We start from the raw sequence: 24,635 nt of genomic DNA, 5'->3' as shown, positions 1-24,635 counted from the left end.
TCAGTTATGTGCATTGAGTGCCTTTCAGACAGTAGATACGACCTCTCTGTTACCTAGCAAGCTAAGGAACTGGCAGTGGATCAAACCATTGTGAGGCAAAGGGTGGGGGGGTCGCAATCTTTTGAAACTTAAAAACGCGCTATTAAGTGTCTATAATCAGCACAATTGCTTTCATTGCGTATTATTAATATTATTTAAATTACATAGTTATGTTTCAGTGATATATTGGGGGGGACAAATCATATTTTTCCCAGGATGGGGGGGTCGTGTGTCCCCCGTCCCCCCCGGGATTTCCGCCCCTGCCTTTAAACAGCTTGGAAAATTCCAGAAAATTATGTCATGGCTTTAGAAGCTTCTGATAGGCTAATTGACATAATTTGAGTCAATTGGAGGTGTACCTGTGGATGTATTTCAAGGCCTACCTTCAAACTCAGTGCCTCTTTGCTTGACATCATGGGAAAATCAAAAGAAATCAGCAAAGACCTCCACAAGTCTGGTTCATCCTTGGAAGCAATTTCCAAACGCCTGAAGGTACCACGTTCATCTGTACAAACAATAGTACGCAAGTATAAACACCATGGGACCACGCAGCCGTCATACCGCTCAGGAAGGAGACGCATTCTGTCTCCGAAAGATGAACGTACTTTGGTGCAAAAAGTGCAAGTCAATCGCAGAATAACAGCAAAGGACCTTGTGAAGATGCTGGAGGAAACAGGTACAAAAGTATCTATATCCACAGTAAAACAAGTCCTATATCGACATAACCTGAAAGGCCGCTCAGCCAGGAAGAAGCCACTGCTCCAGAACCGCCATAAAAATGCCAGACTACGGTTTGCAACTGCACATGGGGACAAAGATCGTACTTTTTGTAGAAATGTCCTCTGGTCTGATGAAACAAAAATAGAACTGTTTGGCCATAATGACCATCGTTATGCTTGGAGGAAAAAGGGGGATGCTTGCAAGCCGAAGACCACCATCCCAACCGTGAAGCATAGTGGCAGCATCATGTTGTGGGGGTGCTTTACTGCAGGAGGGACTGGTGCACTTCAGAAAATAGATGGCATCATGAGGAAGAAAAATTATGTGGATATATTGAAGCAACATCTCAAGACATCAGTCAGGAAGTTAAAGCTTGGTCGCAAATGGGTCTTCCAAATGGACAATGACCCCAAGCATACTTCCAAAGTTGTGGCAAAACGGCTTAAGGACAACACAGTTAAGGTATTGGAGTGGTCATCACAAAGCCCTGACCTCAATCCTATAGAAAATGTGTGGGCAGAACTGAAAAAGCGTGTGCGAGCAAAGGAAGCCTACAAACCTGACTCAGTTACACCAGCTCTGTCAGGAGGAATGGGCCACAATTCACCCAACTTATTGTGGGAAGCTTGTGGAAGGCTACCCGAAACGTTTGACCCAAGTTAAACAATTTAAAGGCAATACTACCAAATACTAATTGAGTGTATGTAAACTTCTGACTCACTGGGAATGTGATGAAAGAAATCAAATCTGAAATAAATCATTCTCTCTACTATTATTCTGACATTTCACATTCTTAAAATAAAGTGGTGATCCTAACTGACCTAAGACAGGGAATTCTTACTAGGATTAAATGTCAGGAATTGTGAAAAACTGAGTTTAAATGTATTTGGCTAAGGTGTATGTAAACCTCCGACTTCAACTGTATATATATGCTGTATATATATGTGCACATATATATATATACTACTGGTCAAAAGTTTTAGAATGCCTACTCATTCAAGGGTTTTTCTTTATTTTTACTATTTTCTACATTGTAGAAAAATAGTGAAGACATCAAAACTATGAAATAACACATATGGAATCATGTAGTAACCAAAAAAGTGTTAAACAAATCAAAATATATTTTATATTTGAGATTCAAATAGCCACCCTTGATGACAGCTTTGCACACTCTTGGCATTCTCTCAACCAGCTTCACCTGGAATGCTTTTCCAACGGTCTTAAAGAAGTTCCCAACATATGCTGAGCACTTGTTGGCTGCTTTTCCTTCACTCTGCGATCCAACTCATCCCAAACCATCTCAATTTGGTTGAGGTTGGGGGATTTTGGAGGCCAGGTCATCGGATGCAGCACTCCATCACTCTCCTTCTTGGTAAAATAGCCCTTACACATCCCGGAGGTGTGTGGGGTCATTGTCCTGTGGAAAAAAATGGATACGCCATCCCATCTGGTTTGCGCTTAGTCGGACTACCAGTCTCAACATCAACAGTGAAGAGGTGACTCCGGGATGCTGGCCTTCTAGGCAGAGTTGCAAAAAAAAAGCCATATCTCAGACTGGCCAATAAAAGAAAAGATTAAGATGGGCAAAATAACACAGACACTGGACAGAGGAACTCTGCCTAGATGGCCAGCATCCTGAAGTCGCCTCTTCACTGTTGATGTTGAGACTGGTGTTTTGGAGGTACTATATAATGAAGCTGCCAGTTGAGGCGTCTGTTTCTCAAACTAGACACTCTAATGTATTTGTCCTCTTGCTTAGTTGTGCACCGAGGCCTCCCACTCCTCTTTCTATTCTTTTTAGAGCCAGTTTGCACTGTTCTGTGAAGGGAGTAGTGCACAGTGTTGTACAAGATCTTCAGTTTCTTGGCAATTTAGCTAACACAACGTGCCAAATAGCCACCCTTGATGACAGGAGTGATGGTTTCTGATAATGGGCCTATGTTTGCTTTTCTTTCAAAAACAAGAACCCTAAAGTCACCCCAAACTTTTGAACGGTAGTGTATATATATGGATTTGTGTATATTCATATGGACTGCTGCGAACGTGTAACGGCTTCAATCATCCTTCAAGGCACACATTTCACCTTCGGCCGAGATGTTGTCGTTTGGAGTAGGGTGAAGTGGCCCCTAGATGCTGATCTTGGGTCAGTTTTTGCATTCCCCCACAAATGGTCAAGGTTAGGATTGAGGGAGGGTCCTAGATCTGTACCTAAGGGAAACTTCACCCTGGAGTGTTGTAATGTACTCGCCTAGTAGGCCTTATTTGCAATTTTAAACTGGGTGGTTTGAACCCTGAATTTTAAATGGCTGAAAAGCAGGGTATATCAGACCGCATACCACGGGTACGACAAAACATTTAGTTTTACTGCTCTAATTATGTTGGTAACCAGTTTATAACAGCAATAAGGCTCTTCTGGGGTTTGTGATATATGGCCTATATACCACGGCTAAGGGCTGTGTCCAAGCACTCCGCGTTGCGTCAGAACAGCCCTTAGCCGTGGTATGTTGGCCATACACCACGACTCCTCGGGCCTTATTGCCTAAATATGTGGAGATGCTTTTGTACAGTTGTGCATCTGCTTTGGGCCAATGAGAATACGGCGATAATATAGGTCAGAGCCTTAATTGCCAAAGTAACATCAATCATACTTCTGTTTATAGATCTATTTGACATGTATCATACAATACTGTACATTTAAGGAGATTTTCTCCACCTTTACTTAACTCATTTAAAGTCAAGGACAATGGCCCTGTGTGAATACTGAAAACTGTATCCTCCCTTCATTTATCATGATTGCACTTAACCCTAATTGCTCCTGTAAGTCGCTCTGGATAAGAGCGTATGCTAAACGATTCAAATGTAAATGTAACGATTGGATAGGTGTCTCTGTATAGCTTTCCCCTATCATGTTATGTTAGGTCAGTGATTATACTTTACAGAAGGCATTTATGGAATACTTGTACAGCACCATAGTCCCCTTCCTGTTGTGTGAGTGATGTGGTAAACAAGTCCGGTACCCTATTCCCTATGTAGTGCATTATATAGGGAATAGGGTGCCATTTGTGACACACTCTTTATTACAGACAAACAGAAGGAATAAACAATTCTCAAAACAATATACTGACTTCGTTTTCTTTTATTTCAACTCTTAATTCTGTATACACCACCCCTCAGTCGTCTCACATCTGAGGAGCAAAACAAAACTAAACGATTTCAGCAGACATGGACCACCAGGAGGTTATATTACAGTGCACCATGACAGATCCCCTCTGCCACTGTATATACAAACTCATTTGTGAGAGGTGTGTGTGCGATTTCAGGCCTGGATGGGTGTGTGATGATTGGAAGAAGTCGTGATGTGTGTGTAAGTGAGAGGAAGAGGGGACACTTGCCAGGATGTGTGTGATAGATGTGTTAAGGTCTGCATAGTTTTTTTTACTTTCTATAAATACACTCGCTGGTGTGATTTTCTCTCTAGCCCCTTTATATCTGGTGCTAAGAATGTGTGCTGAGCTTGTCCACGTTCTCATTGATCAGATAACGAAACCACATTTTAATGCAAGGTGTAACCAGGGCTATAAATATACCTTTTTTGAAAAGAGGCATCAAAGATTAGAACCTGGGACCTTCTGGTCCCCATCCCCAGTGCCTAGTCCACTGCGCCAGTAGGGAGGGCACCACACTTGTTTTTCACATATCTGAAGTTCTTCAGTAAGACACTAAAATGCGATTAGTTATGTTGTGTAGGGTTGGAAAACAAGTTGCATTGGGATTAAAACTGGCAATCTTGCTGTTCACAACCTGTGTTTAATGCCCTCCATCAACCTCTCTGAAAAGGTTTATTTTAATTGACTCCATCCACTGAGCTGTCATCTAACCCATCAAATCATCCCCAACTATCTAATCACAATCTGTTATTAGAATCATTTAAACTTTAAAAAATGTGGGCACAATCAGAATGTGGAAAAGATCAGGACACAGGTATCATGTTAGCTCCAGGTATAAACAGGGGTTCTGCTGTGTGGTTTGGTCTAGCTTGGCTGACGCGATCCACGTGACTACAGTCAGAAAGACTTTGAGAGCTGGTGTTAGCCAGACTAGGCTTGGTCTTGTTTGAAAAACATTCCTTTATAAATTATTTCTACTGCAAGAAAATGAATCAGATTATTATAATGTACAGAATTGCACATACACATTATTTCCTCAAACTATATCCACTGAATCAAATTATTTATTTTCATTATCAGAAACAGGTGAGAACGTTTCTCCACTGGGCAATGTGCACCATCAAGAAACCTTTCTATACATTTTACACTGCACTTCACACGGGTCAGAGGTCAAAATCAGTCAGGCTCAGTGCAATGAGCCTCGTACAACTTATGTTCATTGCATTTGATGAACACCTGAGTCAAGTGAATATTCATGGTAAAGATGCGTTCATTTGTTCAAGTTGTGCCAGTTGTTCAAGTCAGTTGTTCAAGTTAGTACCTGGTAGAGACTTGGGCTGTTATGGCGACCGTATTACCGCCACACCAGTGGTCACGAATCATGACCGCAGTCAAATTCCACGTGACTGTTTAGTCACGGTAACAAGGCTTCTCCAAGCTCTGATGCTCATTAGTAGCCTACCAAACTTGCTAACCACTAGGTTAGCGCTCTATTGTCCCTCTAATCACTGACATCAATGCAAATGTATTGGAAAATGTAATCAAACACTTAATGAGAGCCCATGAGCTCATGTTGCGCAACATTTCTATAGGCTATGCAATTGCTGAGATTTTTGTTGTTGTTGATGGCCTCTATTAAAAAGAGGAGGATCCAATTAGCTTTCTATGGGCTAGGCCTACTATATTTACTTACAATATGAAGCACATTGCTTCTCTTTACAACAGGAGTATATCCTACCTGGCTGGCATGAAAATGAACCACGGGAAAAGTATCCTCCATTTGCTATTTAAGTGCATAGATGACATTTAGTTTACGTAATGACAAGATTAAATCAAGAATAGTCTGATGGGTGACAATTTGAGCCTATCATTTGTGAATGATTCCAAGCTTGTGTGCAGTAAGGCAAAAAACAGCACATGCCTCCCCTCCACAGAACTAACCAGAATAGAAAGAGGAGTGGGAGGCCCTGGTGCACATCTGAGCAAGAGGACAAGTACATTAGAGTGTCTAGTTTGAGAAACAGACGCCTCACAAGTCCTCAACTGGCACTTCATTAAATAGTACCCGCAAAACACCAGTCTCAACGTCGACAGTGAAGAGGCGACTCTGGGATGCTGGCCTTCTAGGCAGAGTTGCAAAGAAAAAGCCATATCTCAAACTGGCCAATAAAAATAAAATATTAAGATGGGCAAAAGAACACAGACACTGGACAGAGGAACTCTGCCTCGAAGGCCAGCATCGCCTCTTCACTGTTGACGTTGAGACTGGTGTTTTGCGGGTACTATTCAATGAAGCTGCCAGTTGAGGGCTTGTGAGGCGTCTGTTTCTCAAACTAGACACTCATTTGTACTTGTTCTCTTGCTCAGTTGTGCACCGGGGCCTCCCACTCTTTCTATTCTGGTTAAAGCCAGTTTGCGCTGTTCTGTGAAGAGAGTAGTACACAGCATTGTACGAGATCTTCAGTTTCTTGGCAATTTCTCACATGGAATAGCCTTCATTTCTCAGAACAAGAATAGACTGACGAGTTTCAGAAGAAAGGTCTTTGTTTCTGGCCATTTTGAGCCTGTAATCAAACCCACAAATGCTGATGCTCCAGATACACAACAGTTTTGAGCTGTGCTAACATAACTGCAAAAGGGTTTTCTAATCATCAATTAGCCTTTTAAAATGATAAACATGGATTAGCTAACAACGTGCCATTGGAACACAGGAGTGATGCTTGCTGATAATGGGCCTCTATATGCCTATGTAGATATTCCATTAAAAATCTGCAGTTTTCAGCACAATAGTCATTTACAACATTGATGTCTACACTGCATTTCTGATCAATTTGATGTTATTTTAACGGACAAAAAAAAAAAATGTTGCTTTTCTTTCAAAAACAAGGAACTTTCTAAGTGACCCCAAACTTTAGAACGGTAGTGTAGATGTTCCAACGGTCTGCATCAGTGGCTTGTAGGCTATGAGTGAAAGCCAGGAGATGCTAAATGTGTTTATGTTAATTAACAGTCAACTACCGTGAGACGGGCAGTTATACATGACAATCACTGGCTGGCCTTCACAGCCCTAGTATAGACGTATGTAAAATGATGTGTGCAGCTCCCAACAAATATGGTCCAATAGTCCTTGACATGTTGCCATGGTAACGGGGGCAGGTGCTTGGTCTGATCTCCTGGGCACTGGAGGAGAGAGCAGGGATAGTTAGGCCGGGGTGAGATGATGAAGAGGTCTGTCTCTAGTACCCACTACCACCACTTCTCAAACAGTATCCTTTCCTGGGATAGGCCTAGGCTGAGTAGGGTCTGGACCACGCTCTCTATCATGGGTGGAGGGCCACACAGGTAACACAGAGTGGTGTTAGGGTCGACGTGGCGACGCAACCCCCCCTCTGACAGCCTCCCACCTGGGGGAGATCAAATCAACATTTATTACAAGTGCCATTTAAAACAAATTTAAAAAGACAACATAAAAAACATACATTAAAAAGTAGCTAAAAACACTTTCATACCAGTACTACCATTCTGGGACTAGCATCCATTTAAATGATTTGAGAATGTATCCGTTTTGCAACCAATGGAAACATATCCAGTTAAAATCTAGATCATTTCAAAGCCAAAGTATACCAACCCATTGTAGACTACATCAGTAAACATTTGTGGTTGTGTTAAGGTCATTCTGTGGTACTTACGGTTCATGTACGGTTGGAGTTCCTGGTTGATGTCTGCGGTCTGTGCGGTGACGTGGAAGTCACAGGAGAATTTCTCTGGGAATTCCTTACACACGTTTATGATGCTTTTCTGAGAGCAGAGCAGGGACGGGAAGAACAATTACTGGTCTCATTCCTACACACACAGGCCTTTTCTCAATTAGATTTGTTCAACTCCTGCGTCTTCTTCTCCGTCCTCCCTCATCTCCTTTTGAAAATGGTGAAAGTTAATCGAGGCAAGGCGGCGAGGGAATGTGGACGAAAATACGCTGTATGAAATGACTTCTCCACTCACGCGTCATCAGGAAAATTACCTTTACAGGGGTGGATCCCAAATGAAAATGTGTAAAGTGACTCAAACAAAAAGTTAAAATGTGCAAGATAAATAAAACAGTAAGTAGAATATTGTTTTTAAACGCGCATGCTTTTCTCCTCCGACAAAACCTGATTCAAAGGGGGTGTGGCAGATTTTAAAACTCTTCCGCAAAGGACTCTGGTATCCTCGATGAAAGGAGGCTATAGAGGAAGAGAGGACACTTCTGTTTGCCTACTAATGAATTAACATCTCCTCAACCACATCGGTTTCCGGATCACGGAGGAGAAAGGGTGTAACGGTACCCCCTGTATATTGCTATTGGTATTTTACTGCTGCTCGTTTAACTACTTGTTACTTTTATTTCTTATCTGGTTTTTTTTAAACTGCATTGTTGGTTAGGGGCTCATTAGTAAGCATTTCACTGTAAGGTCTACACCAGTTGTATTCAGCGCATGTGACTAATAAAATTTGATTTGAAATACAGGCTTTTGCCCAAATGAGAAAAGACCATATATCCTGATACAAATATATATACACTGATACAAATACTTGCAACCACACACGTCCTCTCTCACACTCACACTCACACACACACACACACACACACACACCACACACACACACACACACACACACACACCTTGAAGAGCAGCTCCTGTGTGTTCTTGGCACTGTAGCAGAGGTGGGTGGAGCCTATGTGGTAGCCCCTCCCTGCGTTAGCGGGGTTCTGTCGTAGCAGGTCAGCGGCATGGAGCAGGATGGAGTATAGCGGGTTAATGCCCACGCCCCCAGCCACCAACAACAGGTCGACAGAGGGGTCAGAGGGCAGGGGGTCAAAGAAAAAGTTACCACCCACACGCATCGCTACATGGGAGTCCATGGTGCACTGTAGGAGGGAGAGGAAGAGAGGGGGGGCAGAGAGAGAGGGAGCAGAGAGGGGAGGGGGAGAGCAGGGGGGGGGGGGGGGAGAGAGCAGAGGGAGGGGGAAAGAGCAGAGAGGAAAGAGAGGGGGAGAGAGCAGAGAAGGAGCAGAGGGAGGGAGGGCGAGAGCAAATGGAGGGAGGGCAGAGAGAGGGGGAGCAAATGGAGGGAGGGCAGAGAAAGGGGGAGCAAATGGAGGGAGGGCAGAGAGAGGGGGAGGGAGAGAGAGCAGAGGGAGGGAGGGAGGGAGGGCGAGAGCAGAGGGAGGGAGGGAGGGCAGAGAGCAGAGGGAGGGAGGGCAGAGAGAGGGAGGGCAGAGAGAAGGGGAGGGAGGGAGGGCAGAGAGAGGGAGGGCAGAGAGAAGGGGAGGGAGAGAGAGCAGAGGGAGAAGAGCAGAGAGAGGGAGAGCAGAGAGAGGGAGGGCAGAGAGAGGGAGGGCAGAGAGAGGGAGGGCAGAGAGAGGGAGGGCAGAGAGAGGGAGGGCAGAGAGAGGGAGGGCAGAGAGAGCAGAGGGAGGGAGGGAGAGCAGAGAGAGGGAGGGCAGAGAGAGGGAGGGCAGAGAGAGCAGAGGGAGGGAGGGAGAGCAGAGAGAGGGAGGGCAGAGAGAGGGAGGGCAGAGAGAAGGGGAGGGAGAGAGAGCAGAGGGAGGGAGGGAGAGCAGAGGGAGGGAGGGCAGAGAGAGGGAGGGCAGAGAGAGGGAGGGCAGAGAGAGGGAGGGCAGAGAGAGGGAGGGCAGAGAGAGGGAGGGCAGAGAGAGGGAGGGCAGAGAGAGGGAGGGCAGAGAGAAGGGGAGGGAGAGAGAGAGAGCAGAGGGAGGGAGGGCAGAGAGAGGGAGGGCAGAGAGAGGGAGGGCAGAGAGAGGGAGGGCAGAGAGAGGGAGGGCAGAGAGAAGGGGAGGGCAGAGAGAAGGGGAGGGCAGAGAGAAGGGGAGAGAGAGCAGAGGGAGGGAGGGAGAGCAGAGAGAGGGAGGGCAGAGAGAGGGAGGGCAGAGAGAGGGAGGGCAGAGAGAGGGAGGGCAGAGAGAGGGAGGGCAGAGAGAGGGAGGGCAGAGAGAGGGAGGGCAGAGAGAGGGAGGGCAGAGAGAAGGGGAGGGAGAGAGAGCAGAGGGAGGAGAGTGATTATTTTGTACTGATAAATAGCTCAGGTATGAGATGTATCCACATTCTAGAATGATCTGCTTTCTGCTCCGCTATTGTGGAGAAACTGTCTGTTTCAGAGATTAAAAAAAACAACTTCCAGTGCAGATTCGATTTAGCTACGTCTGAACAGAAGCTGTTAAACACCATGGGAGAGAGAGAGAGACAGAGACAGAGCAATTAACAGATATAGTGACCAGCAGAAATACTGACAAAGCTATTGATTGATTTTGAGGCACTACCGACAAGTGAACATTTTCATTTCAATGCACACACACACACACACACACACACACACACACACACACACACACACACACACACACCTTGGTGTGTATCCAGTGTGCAGGGGGATGTTGTGTGTATTTGACAGCCAGCTCGATGACACCCTCTTTCTGCAGCAGACCTGGACTGGAACACACAGAGAATCCTCCTACCTTCTCCATACCAGGGATGAAGAAGTCCACCCTACACAGACACACGCAGCAGGGGGAAAAGCACACACTAAACAGACAGTAATCAATAAAACAAGTGTCCAATAGTCTAGCGCTGATCCAAATGAAATCTTAAAATGTACAGAACGTGTCGATGACATCTCTGTTTATATATATACACACACCACAGAAAAGGAAATGGCTGGGGAAAAAATGCCACAAGTTTTAAAAGAAAATAAAACGTCAAGAAGCACACAGCCCTCCAAGGAAAAACTAACTAGTAACCATCTACTGCTCTCTCTCTCTCTCCATCTACCCCTCCAAGGAAATACTAACTAGTAACCATCTACTGCTCTCTCTCTCTCTCCATCTACCCCTCCAAGGAAATACTAACTAGTAACCATCTACTGCTCTCTCTCTCTCCATCTACCCCTCCAAGGAAATACTAACTAGTAACCATCTACTGCTCTCTCTCCCTCCATCTACCCCTCCAAGGAAATACTAACTAGTAACCATCTACTGCTCTCTCTCTCTCCATCTACCCCTCCAAGGAAATACTAACTAGTAACCATCTACTGCTCTCTCTCTCTCTCCATCTACCCCTCCAAGGAAATACTAACTAGTAACCATCTACTGCTCTCTCTCCCTCCATCTACCCCTCCAAGGAAATACTAACTAGTAACCATCTACTGCTCTCTCTCTCTCCATCTACCCCTCCAAGGAAATACTAACTAGTAACCATCTACTGCTCTCTCTCTCTCCATCTACCCCTCCAAGGAAATACTAACTAGTAACCATCTACTGCTCTCTCTCTCTCTCCATCTACCCCTCCAAGGAAATACTAACTAGTAACCATCTACTGCTCTCTCTCTCTCTCATCTACCCCTCCAAGGAAATACTAACTAGTAACCATCTACTGCTCTCTCTCTCTCTCCATCTACCCCTCCAAGGAAATACTAACTAGTAACCATCTACTGCTCTCTCTCTCTCCATCTACCCCTCCAAGGAAATACTAACTAGTAACCATCTACTGCTCTCTCTCTCTCCATCTACCCCTCCAAGGAAATACTAACTAGTAACCATCTACTGCTCTCTCTCTCTCCCATCTACCCCTCCAAGGAAATACTAACTAGTAACCATCTACTGCTCTCTCTCTCTCCATCTACCCCTCCAAGGAAATACTAACTAGTAACCATCTACTGCTCTCTCTCTCTCCATCTACCCCTCCAAGGAAATACTAACTAGTAACCATCTACTGCTCTCTCTCTCTCCATCTACCCCTCCAAGGAAATACTAACTAGTAACCATCTACTGCTCTCTCTCTCTCTCTCTCTCTCCATCTACCCCTCCAAGGAAATACTAACTAGTAACCATCTACTGCTCTCTCTCTCTCCATCTACCCCTCCAAGGAAATACTAACTAGTAACCATCTACTGCTCTCTCTCTCTCCCATCTACCCCTCCAAGGAAATACTAACTAGTAACCATCTACTGCTCTCTCTCTCTCCATCTACCCCTCCAAGGAAATACTAACTAGTAACCATCTACTGCTCTCTCTCTCTCCCATCTACCCCTCCAAGGAAATACTAACTAGTAACCATCTACTGCTCTCTCTCTCTCCATCTACCCCTCCAAGGAAATACTAACTAGTAACCATCTACTGCTCTCTCTCTCTCCATCTACCCCTCCAAGGAAATACTAACTAGTAACCATCTACTGCTCTCTCTCTCTCCATCTACCCCTCCAAGGAAATACTAACTAGTAACCATCTACTGCTCTCTCTCTCTCTCTCCATCTACCCCTCCAAGGAAATACTAACTAGTAACCATCTACTGCTCTCTCTCTCTCCATCTACCCCTCCAAGGAAATACTAACTAGTAACCATCTACTGCTCTCTCTCTCTCCATCTACCCCTCCAAGGAAATACTAACTAGTAACCATCTACTGCTCTCTCTCTCTCCATCTACCCCTCCAAGGAAATACTAACTAGTAACCATCTACTGCTCTCTCTCTCTCCATCTACCCCTCCAAGGAAATACTAACTAGTAACCATCTACTGCTCTCTCTCTCTCCATCTACCCCTCCAAGGAAATACTAACTAGTAACCATCTACTGCTCTCTCTCTCTCCATCTACCCCTCCAAGGAAATACTAACTAGTAACCATCTACTGCTCTCTCTCTCTCCCATCTACCCCTCCAAGGAAATACTAACTAGTAACCATCTACTGCTCTCTCTCTCTCCATCTACCCCTCCAAGGAAATACTAACTAGTAACCATCTACTGCTCTCTCTCTCTCCATCTACCCCTCCAAGGAAATACTAACTAGTAACCATCTACTGCTCTCTCTCTCTCCATCTACCCCTCCAAGGAAATACTAACTAGTAACCATCTACTGCTCTCTCTCTCTCCATCTACCCCTCCAAGGAAATACTAACTAGTAACCATCTACTGCTCTCTCTCTCTCCATCTACCCCTCCAAGGAAATACTAACTAGTAACCATCTACTGCTCTCTCTCTCTCTCCATCTACCCCTCCAAGGAAATACTAACTAGTAACCATCTACTGCTCTCTCTCTCTCTCCATCTACCCCTCCAAGGAAATACTAACTAGTAACCATCTACTGCTCTCTCTCTCTCCATCTACCCCTCCAAGGAAATACTAACTAGTAACCATCTACTGCTCTCTCTCTCTCCATCTACCCCTCCAAGGAAATACTAACTAGTAACCATCTACTGCTCTCTCTCTCTCCCATCTACCCCTCCAAGGAAATACTAACTAGTAACCATCTACTGCTCTCTCTCTCTCCATCTACCCCTCCAAGGAAATACTAACTAGTAACCATCTACTGCTCTCTCTCCTCCATCTACCCCTCCAAGGAAATACTAACTAGTAACCATCTACTGCTCTCTCTCTCCATCTACCCCTCCAAGGAAATACTAACTAGTAACCATCTACTGCTCTCTCCATCTACCCCTCCAAGGAAATACTAACTAGTAACCATCTACTGCTCTCTCTCTCTCTCCATCTACCCCTCCAAGGAAATACTAACTAGTAACCATCTACTGCTCTCTCTCTCCATCTACCCCTCCAAGGAAATACTAACTAGTAACCATCTACTGCTCTCTCTCTCTCCATCTACCCCTCCAAGGAAATACTAACTAGTAACCATCTACTGCTCTCTCTCTCTCCATCTACCCCTCCAAGGAAATACTAACTAGTAACCATCTACTGCTCTCTCTCTCTCCATCTACCCCTCCAAGGAAATACTAACTAGTAACCATCTACTGCTCTCTCTCTCCATCTACCCCTCCAAGGAAATACTAACTAGTAACCATCTACTGCTCTCTCTCTCCCATCTACCCCTCCAAGGAAATACTAACTAGTAACCATCTACTGCTCTCTCTCTCTCCCATCTACCCCTCCAAGGAAATACTAACTAGTAACCATCTACTGCTCTCTCTCTCTCCATCTACCCCTCCAAGGAAATACTAACTAGTAACCATCTACTGCTCTCTCTCTCTCTCCATCTACCCCTCCAAGGAAATACTAACTAGTAACCATCTACTGCTCTCTCTCTCTCTCCATCTACCCCTCCAAGGAAATACTAACTAGTAACCATCTACTGCTCTCTCTCTCTCTCTCCCATCTACCCCTCCAAGGAAATACTAACTAGTAACCATCTACTGCTCTCTCTCTCTCCCCATCTACCCCTCCAAGGAAATACTAACTAGTAACCATCTACTGCTCTCTCTCTCTCCATCTACCCCTCCAAGGAAATACTAACTAGTAACCATCTACTGCTCTCTCTCTCTCCATCTACCCCTCCAAGGAAATACTAACTAGTAACCATCTACTGCTCTCTCTCTCTCCATCTACCCCTCCAAGGAAATACTAACTAGTAACCATCTACTGCTCTCTCTCCCTCCCCATCTACCCCTCCAAGGAAATACTAACTAGTAACCATCTACTGCTCTCTCTCTCTCTCTCCATCTACCCCCTCCAAGGAAATACTAACTAGTAACCATCTACTGCTCTCTCTCCCTCCATCTACCCCTCCAAGGAAATACTAACTAGTAACCATCTACTGCTCTCTCTCTCTCTCTCCTCCATCTACCCCCTCCAAGGAAATACTAACTAGTAACCATCTACTGCTCTCTCTCCCCATCTACCCCTCCAAGGAAATACTAACTAGTAACCATCTACTGCTCTCTCTCCATCTACCCCTCCAAGGAAATACTAACTAGTAACCATCTACTGCTCTCTCTCTCCATCTACCCCTCCAAGGAAATACTAACTAGTAACCATCTACTGCTCTCTCTCTCCATCTACCCCTCCAAGGAAATACTAACTAGTAACCATCTACTGCTCTCTCCATCTACCCCTCCAAGGAAATACTAACTAGTAACCATCTACTGCTCTCTCTCTCTCCATCTACCCCTCCAAGGAAATACTAACTAGTAACCATCTACTGCTCTCTCTCTCCATCTACCCCTCCAAGGAAATACTAACTAGTAACCATCTACTGCTCTCTCTCCCTCCCTCTCCCTCTCCCTCCGACACCTGAACTGAGACACACACGTTTCTCCCACTCCTCCTACCCAGCTGTCAGAATAGGAATAACATCCATATGGACTGGAGGTGGTGTAATAAATGCATTTACATCTTTTTACATTCATTACTGAACGCCGTCGTCCAACTCACAGACCCCTACTGTTTATACACAACACAAACGCCCACCTGCAGTATGGACCTCAGAGTTGAAGGAGATGTTTGGGGGTTTAGGCTGGGTTCTGTATAAGAACTGACATCTGCTGATGTAAAGAGAGCTTTCAAAATAAATGTGATTAATTGATATTTACAGTTAGAGAAATGAATGTACTTTTTCATAACATAAATTAAACATGTTTATGTATGTGTGCTTTGCTTTTAGCTACAATACTAATGCTTGTTAGTGGGTCTAAAATAACCTCGCAAGTTAATCATACTTCCTGCTGTCGCCATATCTATTCATCTTTTAAAATGATCAATTTAACTTCATTTTAACCGAGGGGGGGGTGATTGACAAAACTTTATATTTTACCACAATGACCTGGGAAAGAGTGGCAGGGGAGAGTAAATGTATACACTAAATGTATCTGTGCAGCATAAACATAACCACAGAGCTTCAGTGCAACACTTCCCTCTTGTGCCTGGTAAAGGTATTACAGTCCTTATAAAATAATTGTTCAAGAGCTGGACAGAAGAGTTCACTGAGTGTGATGATTGACAGCAGCCTACGTCAAATAATAAACTTCATAAACTCTATGCCCGTGGTCCTTTTATCAAAAAAAAACTACCTCTTGTTGTGGTTTATTGGTGAAATGTGACAACCCCCTCCCCCAATACTGTATCTACCAATGATTTATACAAACCCTAGATTTCTGATGCTATGCATGGGCGATTGAGAGGCTTTGAAGCCACCGGTCAACCATATTGGCACTCCCCAGTAAAAGCAGTCTGCCATAGGAATGAATGGAATTCTTAAGTATTTCAATTAAATGTTTCAAGGACAAAATTACATGCATTTAAGTATTTTTGGTTGTTGTAGTGGGGACAGTAATATTAGTAATCTCTACAAATTACACTGTACGGAAAATGTTTTTACACTGAACAAAAATATAAAACGCAACATGTAAAGTGTTGGTCCCATATTTCATGAGCTGAAATAAAAGATCCCAGAAATGTTCCACATGCACAAAAAGCTTCTCTCACATGTTGTTTACATCCCTGTTAGTGAGCATTCCTCCTTTGCCAAAATAACTCATACACCTGACAGGTGTGGCATATGAAGAAGCTGATTAAACAGCATGATCATTACACAGGTGCACTTTGTGCTGGGGACAATAAAAGGCAGCTCTAAAATGTGCAGTTGACTGCAGGAATGTCCACCAGATCTGTTGACAGAGAATTGAATGTTAATTTCTCTACCATAAGCCGCCTCCAACGTCATTTTAGACGCAGCCCACATGTAAACACACCAGCCTAAGACCTCCACATCCAGCTTCTTCACCTGTAAGATCATCTGAGACCAGCCACCCGGACAGCTGATGAACCTGGGTTTGCACAACTGAAGAAATTCTGCAAAACTGTCAGAAAGTGTCTAAAAGAAGCTCATCTGCTTGCTCGCCGTCCTCATCAGGGTCTTCACCTGACTGCAGTTTCAACTGCTGTGTGGGTGAGCTGTTTGCTGATGTCATTATTGTGGGAAAGTGGGATCCATGGTGGCGGTGGGGTTATGGTATGTGCTGGTATAAACTACGGACAACAAACACAATTGCATTTTATCAATGGCAATTTGAATGCACAGAGATACCGTGACGAGATCCTGAGGCCCATTGTCATGCCATTCATCCGCCGCCATCACCTCACGTTTCAGCATGATAATGCGCAGCCCCATGTCACAAGGATCGGTACACAAATCCTGGAAGGTGAAAATGTCGCAGTTCTTCCACTGTCTGCATACTCAATAGACATGTCACCCATTGAGCATGTTTGGAAAACTCTGGATCGACGTGTACGACAGCGTGTTCCAGTTCCCCCCAACACCCAGCAACTTCACACAGCCATTGAAGAGGCCACAATCACCAGCCTGATCAACTCTATGTGAAGGAGATGTGTCGCACTGCATGAGGCAAATGGTGGTTACACCAGATACTGACTGGTTTTCTGATCCACGCTCCTAACCTTTTTTTAAAGGTATCTGTAACCAACAGATGCATATCTGGATTACCAGTCATGTGAAATCCATAGATTAGAGCTTAATGAATTTATTTCAATTGACAGATTTCCTTTTACTGTTCTGTTGGCATGTGTCTTCACTGACATTTTCAACATTTCCCTGATTGAGTCTGTAATACTAACATTTTTCAAGCAAACCACCATAGTCCCTGTGCCCAAGAACACAAAGGCAACCAGCCTAAATGACTACAGACCCGTAGCACTCACGTCAGTAGCCATGAAGTGCTTTGAAAGGTTGGTAATGGCTCACATCAACACCATTATCCCAGAAACCCTAAACCCATTCCAATTTTCATACCACACGAACAGATCCACAGATGATGCAATCTCTATTGCACTCCACACTACCCTTTCCCACTTGGACAAAAGGAACACCAATGTGAGAATGCTACTCATTGACTATAGCTCAGCGTTCAACACCATAGTGGTGCACTCAAAGCTCATCACTAAGCTAAGGATCCTGGGACTAAACACCTCCCTCTGCAACTGGATCCTGGACTTCCTGACGGGCCGCCCCCAGGTGGTGAGGGTAGGTAGCAACATCTGCCACGCTGATCCTCAACACTGGAGCCCCCCAGGGGTGCGTGCCCAGTCCCCTCCTGTACTCCCTGTTCACCCACGACTGCATGGCCAGGCACGACTCCAACACCATCATTAAGTTTGCAGACGACACAACAGTGGTAGGCCTGATCACTGACTGACCTCCTCCCTATAGGCTGAGACCTGGCCGTGTGGCAGAATAACAACCTATCCCTCAACGTAACCAAGACTAAGGAGATGATTGTGGACTACAGGAAAAGGAGGACCGAGCATGCCACCCTTCTCATCGACGGGCCTGTAGTGGAGCAGGTTGAGAGCTTCAAGTTCCTTGGTGTCCACATCACCAACAAACTAGAATGGCCCAAACACACCAAGACAGTCGTGAAGAGGGCATGACAAAACCTATTCCCCATCAGGAAACTAAAAAGATTTGGCATGGGTCCTGAGATCCTCAAAAGGTTCTACAGCAGCAACAGAGACCATCCTGACTGGTTGCAGGTACAGTGGAAAAATTAATTCTAGAATTCATGGTTTGGTACGTATTGAGGCTTTGGGGTCACGGTTCAGTGGAAAAATTAATTCTAGAATTCTAACAGTTACTGTAGTTAATGTTTGTTTATTTGGCAAAATACGCTAAATTAAAAACCACCCTATTTGTGGCCAAGTCCAGTTTCTGTGACATTCATAATGTTCCTGGAATTGTGTTGTGACAGGGACTGTTATGTTGGTCCAAAAGTAGAGGTCTAAAAAGTTGGTGCCGTTTCTAAATGGACCTGCGGCTTTCCCACCAAGACAAATATGCATAAATAAATGTTTTAATATAGAGACCTGTTCCAAACGGACCCAAAGACGACCAGTTCCATATAGACGTGGTGGATTTTGAGTGAAGAAAGCAGCAGACGAGTCCACATGTAAGCCATTTTATTAACCAGAGCTGATACAGCGCTAGGAGAGCAGGCGGAGGAGTGGCCTTGTGTACTGTAAGCCAGGCAGCAACCAAACAAGCCGATTTGCGCTAGTAGACTAACTTCTAGCTTGTCATAGCTAGGTTATTTACAGTTGAAGTCAGAAGTTAACATACACTTAGGTTGGAGTCATTAAAACTCGTTTTTCAACCACTCAAATTTCTTGTTAACAGACTATAGTTTTGGCAAGTCGGTTAGGACATCTACTTTTGCATGACACAAGTAATTTTTCCAACAATTGTATACAGAGATTATTTCACTTAAAATTCACTGTATCACAATTCCAGTGGGTCAGAAGTTTACATACACTAAGTTGACTGTGCCTACAAAACAGCTTGGATAATTCCAGAAAATGTCATGGCTTTAGAAGCTCCTGATAGGCTAACTGACATCATTAGAGTCAATTGGGGGTGTACCTGTGGATGTATTTCAAGGCCTACCTTCAAACTCAGTGCCTCTTTGCTTGACATCATGGGAAAATCAAAAGAAATCAGCCAACAACTCAGAAAAAAAATTGTAGACCTCCACAAGTCTGGTTCATCCTTGGGAGCAATTTCCAAACGCCTGAAAGTACCACGTTCATCTGTCAAAACAATAGTACTCAAGTATAAACACCATGGGACCACGCAGCCGTCATACCGCTCAGGAAGGAGACACATTGTCTCCTAGAGAATAACGTACTTTGGTGCGAAAAGTGCAAATCAATCCCAGAACAACATCAAAGGACCTTGTGAAGATGCTGGAGGAAACAGGTACAAAAGTATCTATATCCACAGTAAAACGAGTCCAATATCGCCATAACCTGAAAGGCCACTCAGCAAGGAAGAAGCCACTGCTCCAAAACCACCATAAAAAAGCCAGACTACGGTTTGCAACTGCACATGGGGACAAAGATTGTACTTTTTGGAGAAATGTCCCCTGGTCTGATGAAACAAAAATAGAACCGTTTGGCCATAATGACCATCATTATGTTTAGAGGAAAAAGGGGGAGGCTTGCAAGCCGAAGAACACCATCCCAACCGTGAAGCACGGGGGTGGCAGAATCACGTTGTGGGGATGCTTTGCTGCAGGAGGGACTGGTGCACCTCACAAAATAGATGGCATCATGAGGATATATTGAAGCAACATCTCAAGACATCAGTCAGGAAGTTAAAGTTTGGTCGCAAATGGGTCTTCCAAATGGACAATGACCCCAAGCACACTTCCAAAGTTGTGGCAATGGCATAAGGACAACAAAGTCAAGGTATTGGAGTGGCCATCACAAAGCCCTGACCTCAATCCTATAAAACATTTGTAGGCAGAACTGAAAAAGCGTGTGTGAGCAAGAAGGCCTACAAACCTGACTCAGTTACACCAGCTCTGTCAGGAGGAATGGGCCAAAATTCACCCAACTTATTGTGGGAAGCTTGTGGAAGGCTACCCGAAACGTTTGACCCAAGTTAAAAAATTTAAAGGCAATTACACCAAATACTAATTGAGTGTATGTAAACTTCTGACCCACTGGGAATGTGATGAAAGAAAAATAAGCTGAAATAAATCACTCTACTATTATTCTGACATTTCACATTCTTAAAATAAAGTGGTGATCCTAACTGACCTAAGACAGGGAATTTTTACTAGGATTAAATGTCAGGAATTGTGAAAAACTGAGCTTAAATATATTTGGTAAAGGTGTATGTAAACTTCCGACTTCAACTGTATCATCCAATATGATTACGTAGTACCCCTCTTGACTGTATCAAACGGAGAGAAGCTAGTTGGGTCTGCATTTGCTTTCTTCCTGTCCTACAGTTACAAATAACAACACCTCCATTCAAATGATTAAATAGCAGCCTACCCGTTGGCTCTCGTTCGTTGTAGCATATACTTCTCTTTTAACTCGATCATTTTAATTCCATTGATTAGATAATCTCCCAACTTGCTTTGCCACACAGAGGCTCTTATGACTGTAGAGGCTCTTTGATGGCTTGTGATTGGCCACTCTGTATAGGCTATTCTCATTGAGCAGTGGAGAACATACAATAAACGTTTTATCCACAACTCTGTCCATCGCCGTTGTAATCGACTGTGAAGCCAAAATGTTCCCGAAACTGGAAATTGAAATGATGGAGGATCCTCCCATTCTGGTTTATTGATCTCACCTCTTGCCATCTACACAGTGCCCAGCTGCGCCTCACAAAAGGATAGTTTGAAATCCGCCAGTCAAGATTAGAATTTTTATTACAACGTGCGCATAGGCTGTAGTTGTTTTAACTAACAGAATAGCCTACAATCTTTTTTCAGCTCTGATTTATTCACAAGGAAATGGCATACAACGCAGCGTAGGCATAGCCAAGCCCTAATGTTTCTATTTATTCATTCGGGTTCACAGTGCGGTCGAACCGAACGGTTCAGTACGAATACCTTTACAGCCCTAGTATCTACCCATACCTACAACATACCACTTCACACTTGTGCAGATCAGAAAGGATTGGATAGGTGTAAGCAGCCTCTCCCCCAAACCATTGGTGTTATGCTGTGTTCAGAATCCTTACAATGAGCTATGAATGTAGCCAAACAAACAACAGTACTGTACTACTCACCACTGGCCAGCTCTGAAAGTGAAGTCTGGATGGACAGCTAGCCGAAGGCGTTTCACTGTCTCAGACTCGTCCATGATGCCACATACCTGTGCCGGATATACACCCTTGACACAGACAGACACACAAACTTTACAAATTAAATAACCTGTCAATTATGAATATGAACGATTGTAAACTGTGGCAATAGTTAAGGCTCTGTACACTACTAACCTATTGCATAAACAGACAAAGAAAACTGTCTCAGCGATTGACAGTCTCGTGATGAAACACAGAATGAAGCCCAAAACTGTTTTCAGCTTTGAATTGCATAAGCCACAGTTTTGCTGCTATAGTACGAACACAGCTGGGCGGTCACTCACATCTTGTCTGTAGTTGCTGGCTGTCCTCTCTAGATGGTCCATTTGTCTTCTGGATGACATTTTCCTGAAAAGACAACAAAAATGCCTACTTTATTTTAACATGTCCATCTATCAGAAAATAATTTAGCCAAGCTGATCACCTCAAAGGTTACATAAGGCTATAACCTCAATGGCCCCTATAAAGACACTGCAGTCTTACCTGTGTGCAGATGTCAAAACACAAACGGCAAATTGACTTTTACCTATTGTCAGCTGGGTCCAACAAACTTTAAGTAAATCCTAATCTAAAAACAGGCGAGTAGTTATGGGTGTATGGAAGCTCTGGTGTTGGATAAGAAGTGGCAAAAGTGTAGTAGCTGCACAATCAGTCACAGCCAGGCCTCTCCTAACCCACAACAATGACAGTGGTGAAGGGCCACCTGACCTGCAACAATACTCGACATATTCGAGATGGAACTCAACTCACCTTGTGATCGAACAAGGGCACAATACACGGAACCGGCTTAGCAGCACACCGGATACCCCCGGCAATGTGAAGCTTCGAGCAGCCGTGGACAGTAGACATGGGACGCTCATTGCGATAGGATGTCACTTCACCTTAACTTTATAGAGGAAACCTATTGCAAGAGAGAAAGAGAGAAATGTGGTGTTGGTTGGTGCTGTTGTGATGGCCAGTTATAGGTGGTCTAAACCAGATTGACAGTCACGTAATCTAGTTAATTGATACAAAAATCGATTACAACACCCTCGGTCTCTTTCTTGTCACCCGGCATCTCAACATGTATGTCTGATGTAACTAGCATGATAACCACCTGTGTAACCACAGCGTTTTTAAAACAGAGAAAACCAGGGCATGACTAGCTCAGTTAGTCCAGTTACACAACCATATGCCCTTTCACATGACAGCAAACAGCTATCGTAACATCGCTTAGTCCTGACTGCATTCCCTACGGAATATAGCTAGCTAGTCTCTCTGAAAACAAAGTCCTACCAATGTGATGAGAATGTTTCATATGATCTTCATCATTGTACAAGTTAGTTAGATAACCTTCCTGTGGAAGATTTGTTGACCCCGGAAGTGATTGACAGCCTGCTCTTTCGTGGGTTCATATTTGCGCAGAGACTGCGCAGGCCACACTCAACATTGTTCTTAGCCAGAATAGATTCCCACCATACGACTCCTTACAGCTGCACTGTGGTCGGACAGACTTCCTGTTTAGATTACGACATCAACGAAACCAGCGCAAGATATGGTTTGGAAAATGTACCTCAATCCAGGGGTGAAAAATGGTGTTGTCCCCTTATCCCAACTGGTCTTTCCACGCAATTCAAAGGAAAAGGAAGGTGCAGACTCAAGTCTACAAGATGAATAACACATCTGGGAAAAAGCAATGTAACAGAACCAAGAGGACTAAACAGTCCAACATTAATTGGGTTACTTTCAACTCCATCCAAATAAATAAAGAACCAACATACCTTGAAAGGAAGGAAATGGGTGACCGACCATTCCAAATGGTCCTTGCTGGAGAAGCAAAAGCACATCAAATAACATCAAACATATTCCACCCAACCGACCAGGTGTAGCAGGATATGGAGGAGTCCTGTGGTGATACTAACAAGGTTGTCTGATGTAAGAGGAGTTAGTAATAATTCCCAACATGTGACAGTTAGTAACTAGACAAGAGCAATTAGATTGTTGGTTTATGCTTACTGTGGTTTCTTAATCTTTGTAATCTATAAAGTGGTGGTTAAGATTCTTCTCAGACTGAGAGAAAAGTATGTTTGGTGAAGGATGAGACGGTTGCCAGAAGGGATGAAGACAACAATCAAGGTAGGACATACTGTTCGTACATAGTGTAGTCGCAACATTGCAGTTTAAATGGTTGATGAATTACTGAAGATTTTAATTTGATATCGACAGGGATTATTTATTTATTATGTTCTCTTTTTCTACCTTCCTTCCACCTCTCAGTCCCTCCTTCCACCTCTATCCCTCTACCTCAGTCTCTTCTCTGAAGTTCTTACCTTGTCCACACTGCACCATCTCCTTCACTGACTGTTACTTCCTGGAGAACCACATCAAGACCAAACACCAGAAGCAGTACCTGGCCATGTTGAAAAGCCATGTCTCAAAGAGTAAAACGGTACACGCCCTCACAAACAGATGTTCCCAGTGTAGCTGTATATTCCACACCCCATGACAGCTAGACATCCACACATGCCAGGCCCACCCCTCTGCCCTTCCTCAGAAACCTGCCCATCCCCCCAGCGTTACGGGGAAACTCCACCTCTGCCTGCAGATTTTCGTACCTGGGCACCCTGCTGCAGCACTGCAAGAATTTGTACAAAATGGCAGTTTTTCGCACCAATGGACACATTGGTTGCTCCGACTGTGGGAAAGGCTTTGAGAATTGCTGGGGACTGGGGCCTTACCGGTGGCATGAACCAGAGGGCTCTAAACCTAAGGACACTAAGCCTGTGGTCTGTCTGGGGAAATCGTCAGTACTCCTATGAGCCTGGACATTCACATATTCAGCCACACCGGAGAGAAGCCTTATGAAAGCAAGGAGTGCGGCAAGTGCTTCTCAGAGAACAGCAGTTACCGTTATCACTTGTTAATACACTCGGGACTCAAGCCGTTCAAATGCCGGTACTACGGGAAGGCTTTCAAACAGAAGTCGCTCCTCTGGACTCACCTGTCTGTTCACACTGGGGAAAGCAAGTTCTCCTGCTCCCAATGAGACAAGCAGTATGCAAGAAGGGCACATCTGACACTTCACCAGCGAACACACTCAGGGGACAGACCTTTCTGTGTGTGGTAAAGACTTTGATGACAAAGTTGATCTTAAACTGAAGATCCACAGCAACGAGAAGAACTACCACTGTGGGATTTGTGGGCGGGAGTTCTTGAGGCTTGGGTTGTTTAAGTTACACAGTTACACTGCACAGTGTGTGACAAACAGTTTTTTAGA

At 44.3% G+C, this 24,635-nt stretch overlaps 1 protein-coding gene across 2 annotated transcripts; it reads right to left on the bottom strand.

The window, feature by feature from the left end:
* Positions 1-4,972: 4,972 nt before the first annotated feature.
* oxnad1 (oxidoreductase NAD-binding domain containing 1) lies at positions 4,973-22,785 on the bottom strand. 2 transcript variants are annotated; one of them, XM_014178383.3, is made up of 8 exons: positions 22,655-22,785; positions 22,130-22,280; positions 21,664-21,748; positions 21,305-21,408; positions 10,333-10,474; positions 8,590-8,835; positions 7,616-7,724; positions 4,973-7,330 (listed from the first exon to the last, which is right to left on the bottom strand). In XM_014178383.3, exons 2-8 carry the CDS (start codon positions 22,237-22,239, stop codon positions 7,173-7,175), a joined length of 954 nt encoding a protein of 317 aa, XP_014033858.1. In that variant the 5' UTR covers positions 22,240-22,280; positions 22,655-22,785; the 3' UTR covers positions 4,973-7,172. The 2 variants fall into 2 exon arrangements, with proteins under 2 accessions (XP_014033858.1, XP_014033859.1); XM_014178384.3 differs by having other exon boundaries at positions 21,664-21,727.
* Positions 22,786-24,635: the final 1,850 nt, after the last annotated feature.

Source organism: Salmo salar, chromosome 27, assembly GCF_965601325.2.
Source record: "Salmo salar chromosome 27, fSalSal1, whole genome shotgun sequence".
Taxonomy (NCBI): Eukaryota; Metazoa; Chordata; class Actinopteri; order Salmoniformes; family Salmonidae; genus Salmo; species Salmo salar.
Note: the sequence above shows the minus strand (reverse complement) of the source record. Positions and strands in the feature narration are given on the sequence as shown.

What these genes read in the sequence shown, in the direction of transcription:
- oxnad1 (XM_014178383.3), bottom strand. Translation starts at nt 22,239, where the DNA reads ATGAGCGTCCCATGTCTACTGTCCACGGCTGCTCGAAGCTTCACATTG. An exon ending in TGCCCTTGTTCGATCACAAG is followed by an intron (nt 21,749 to 22,129) that starts GTGAGTTGAGTT and finishes AAAATAAAGTAG; the next exon opens with GCATTTTTGTTGTCTTTTCA. An exon ending in ACTCCAACCGTACATGAACC is followed by an intron (nt 7,331 to 7,615) that starts GTAAGTACCACA and finishes GATCTCCCCCAG; the next exon opens with GTGGGAGGCTGTCAGAGGGG.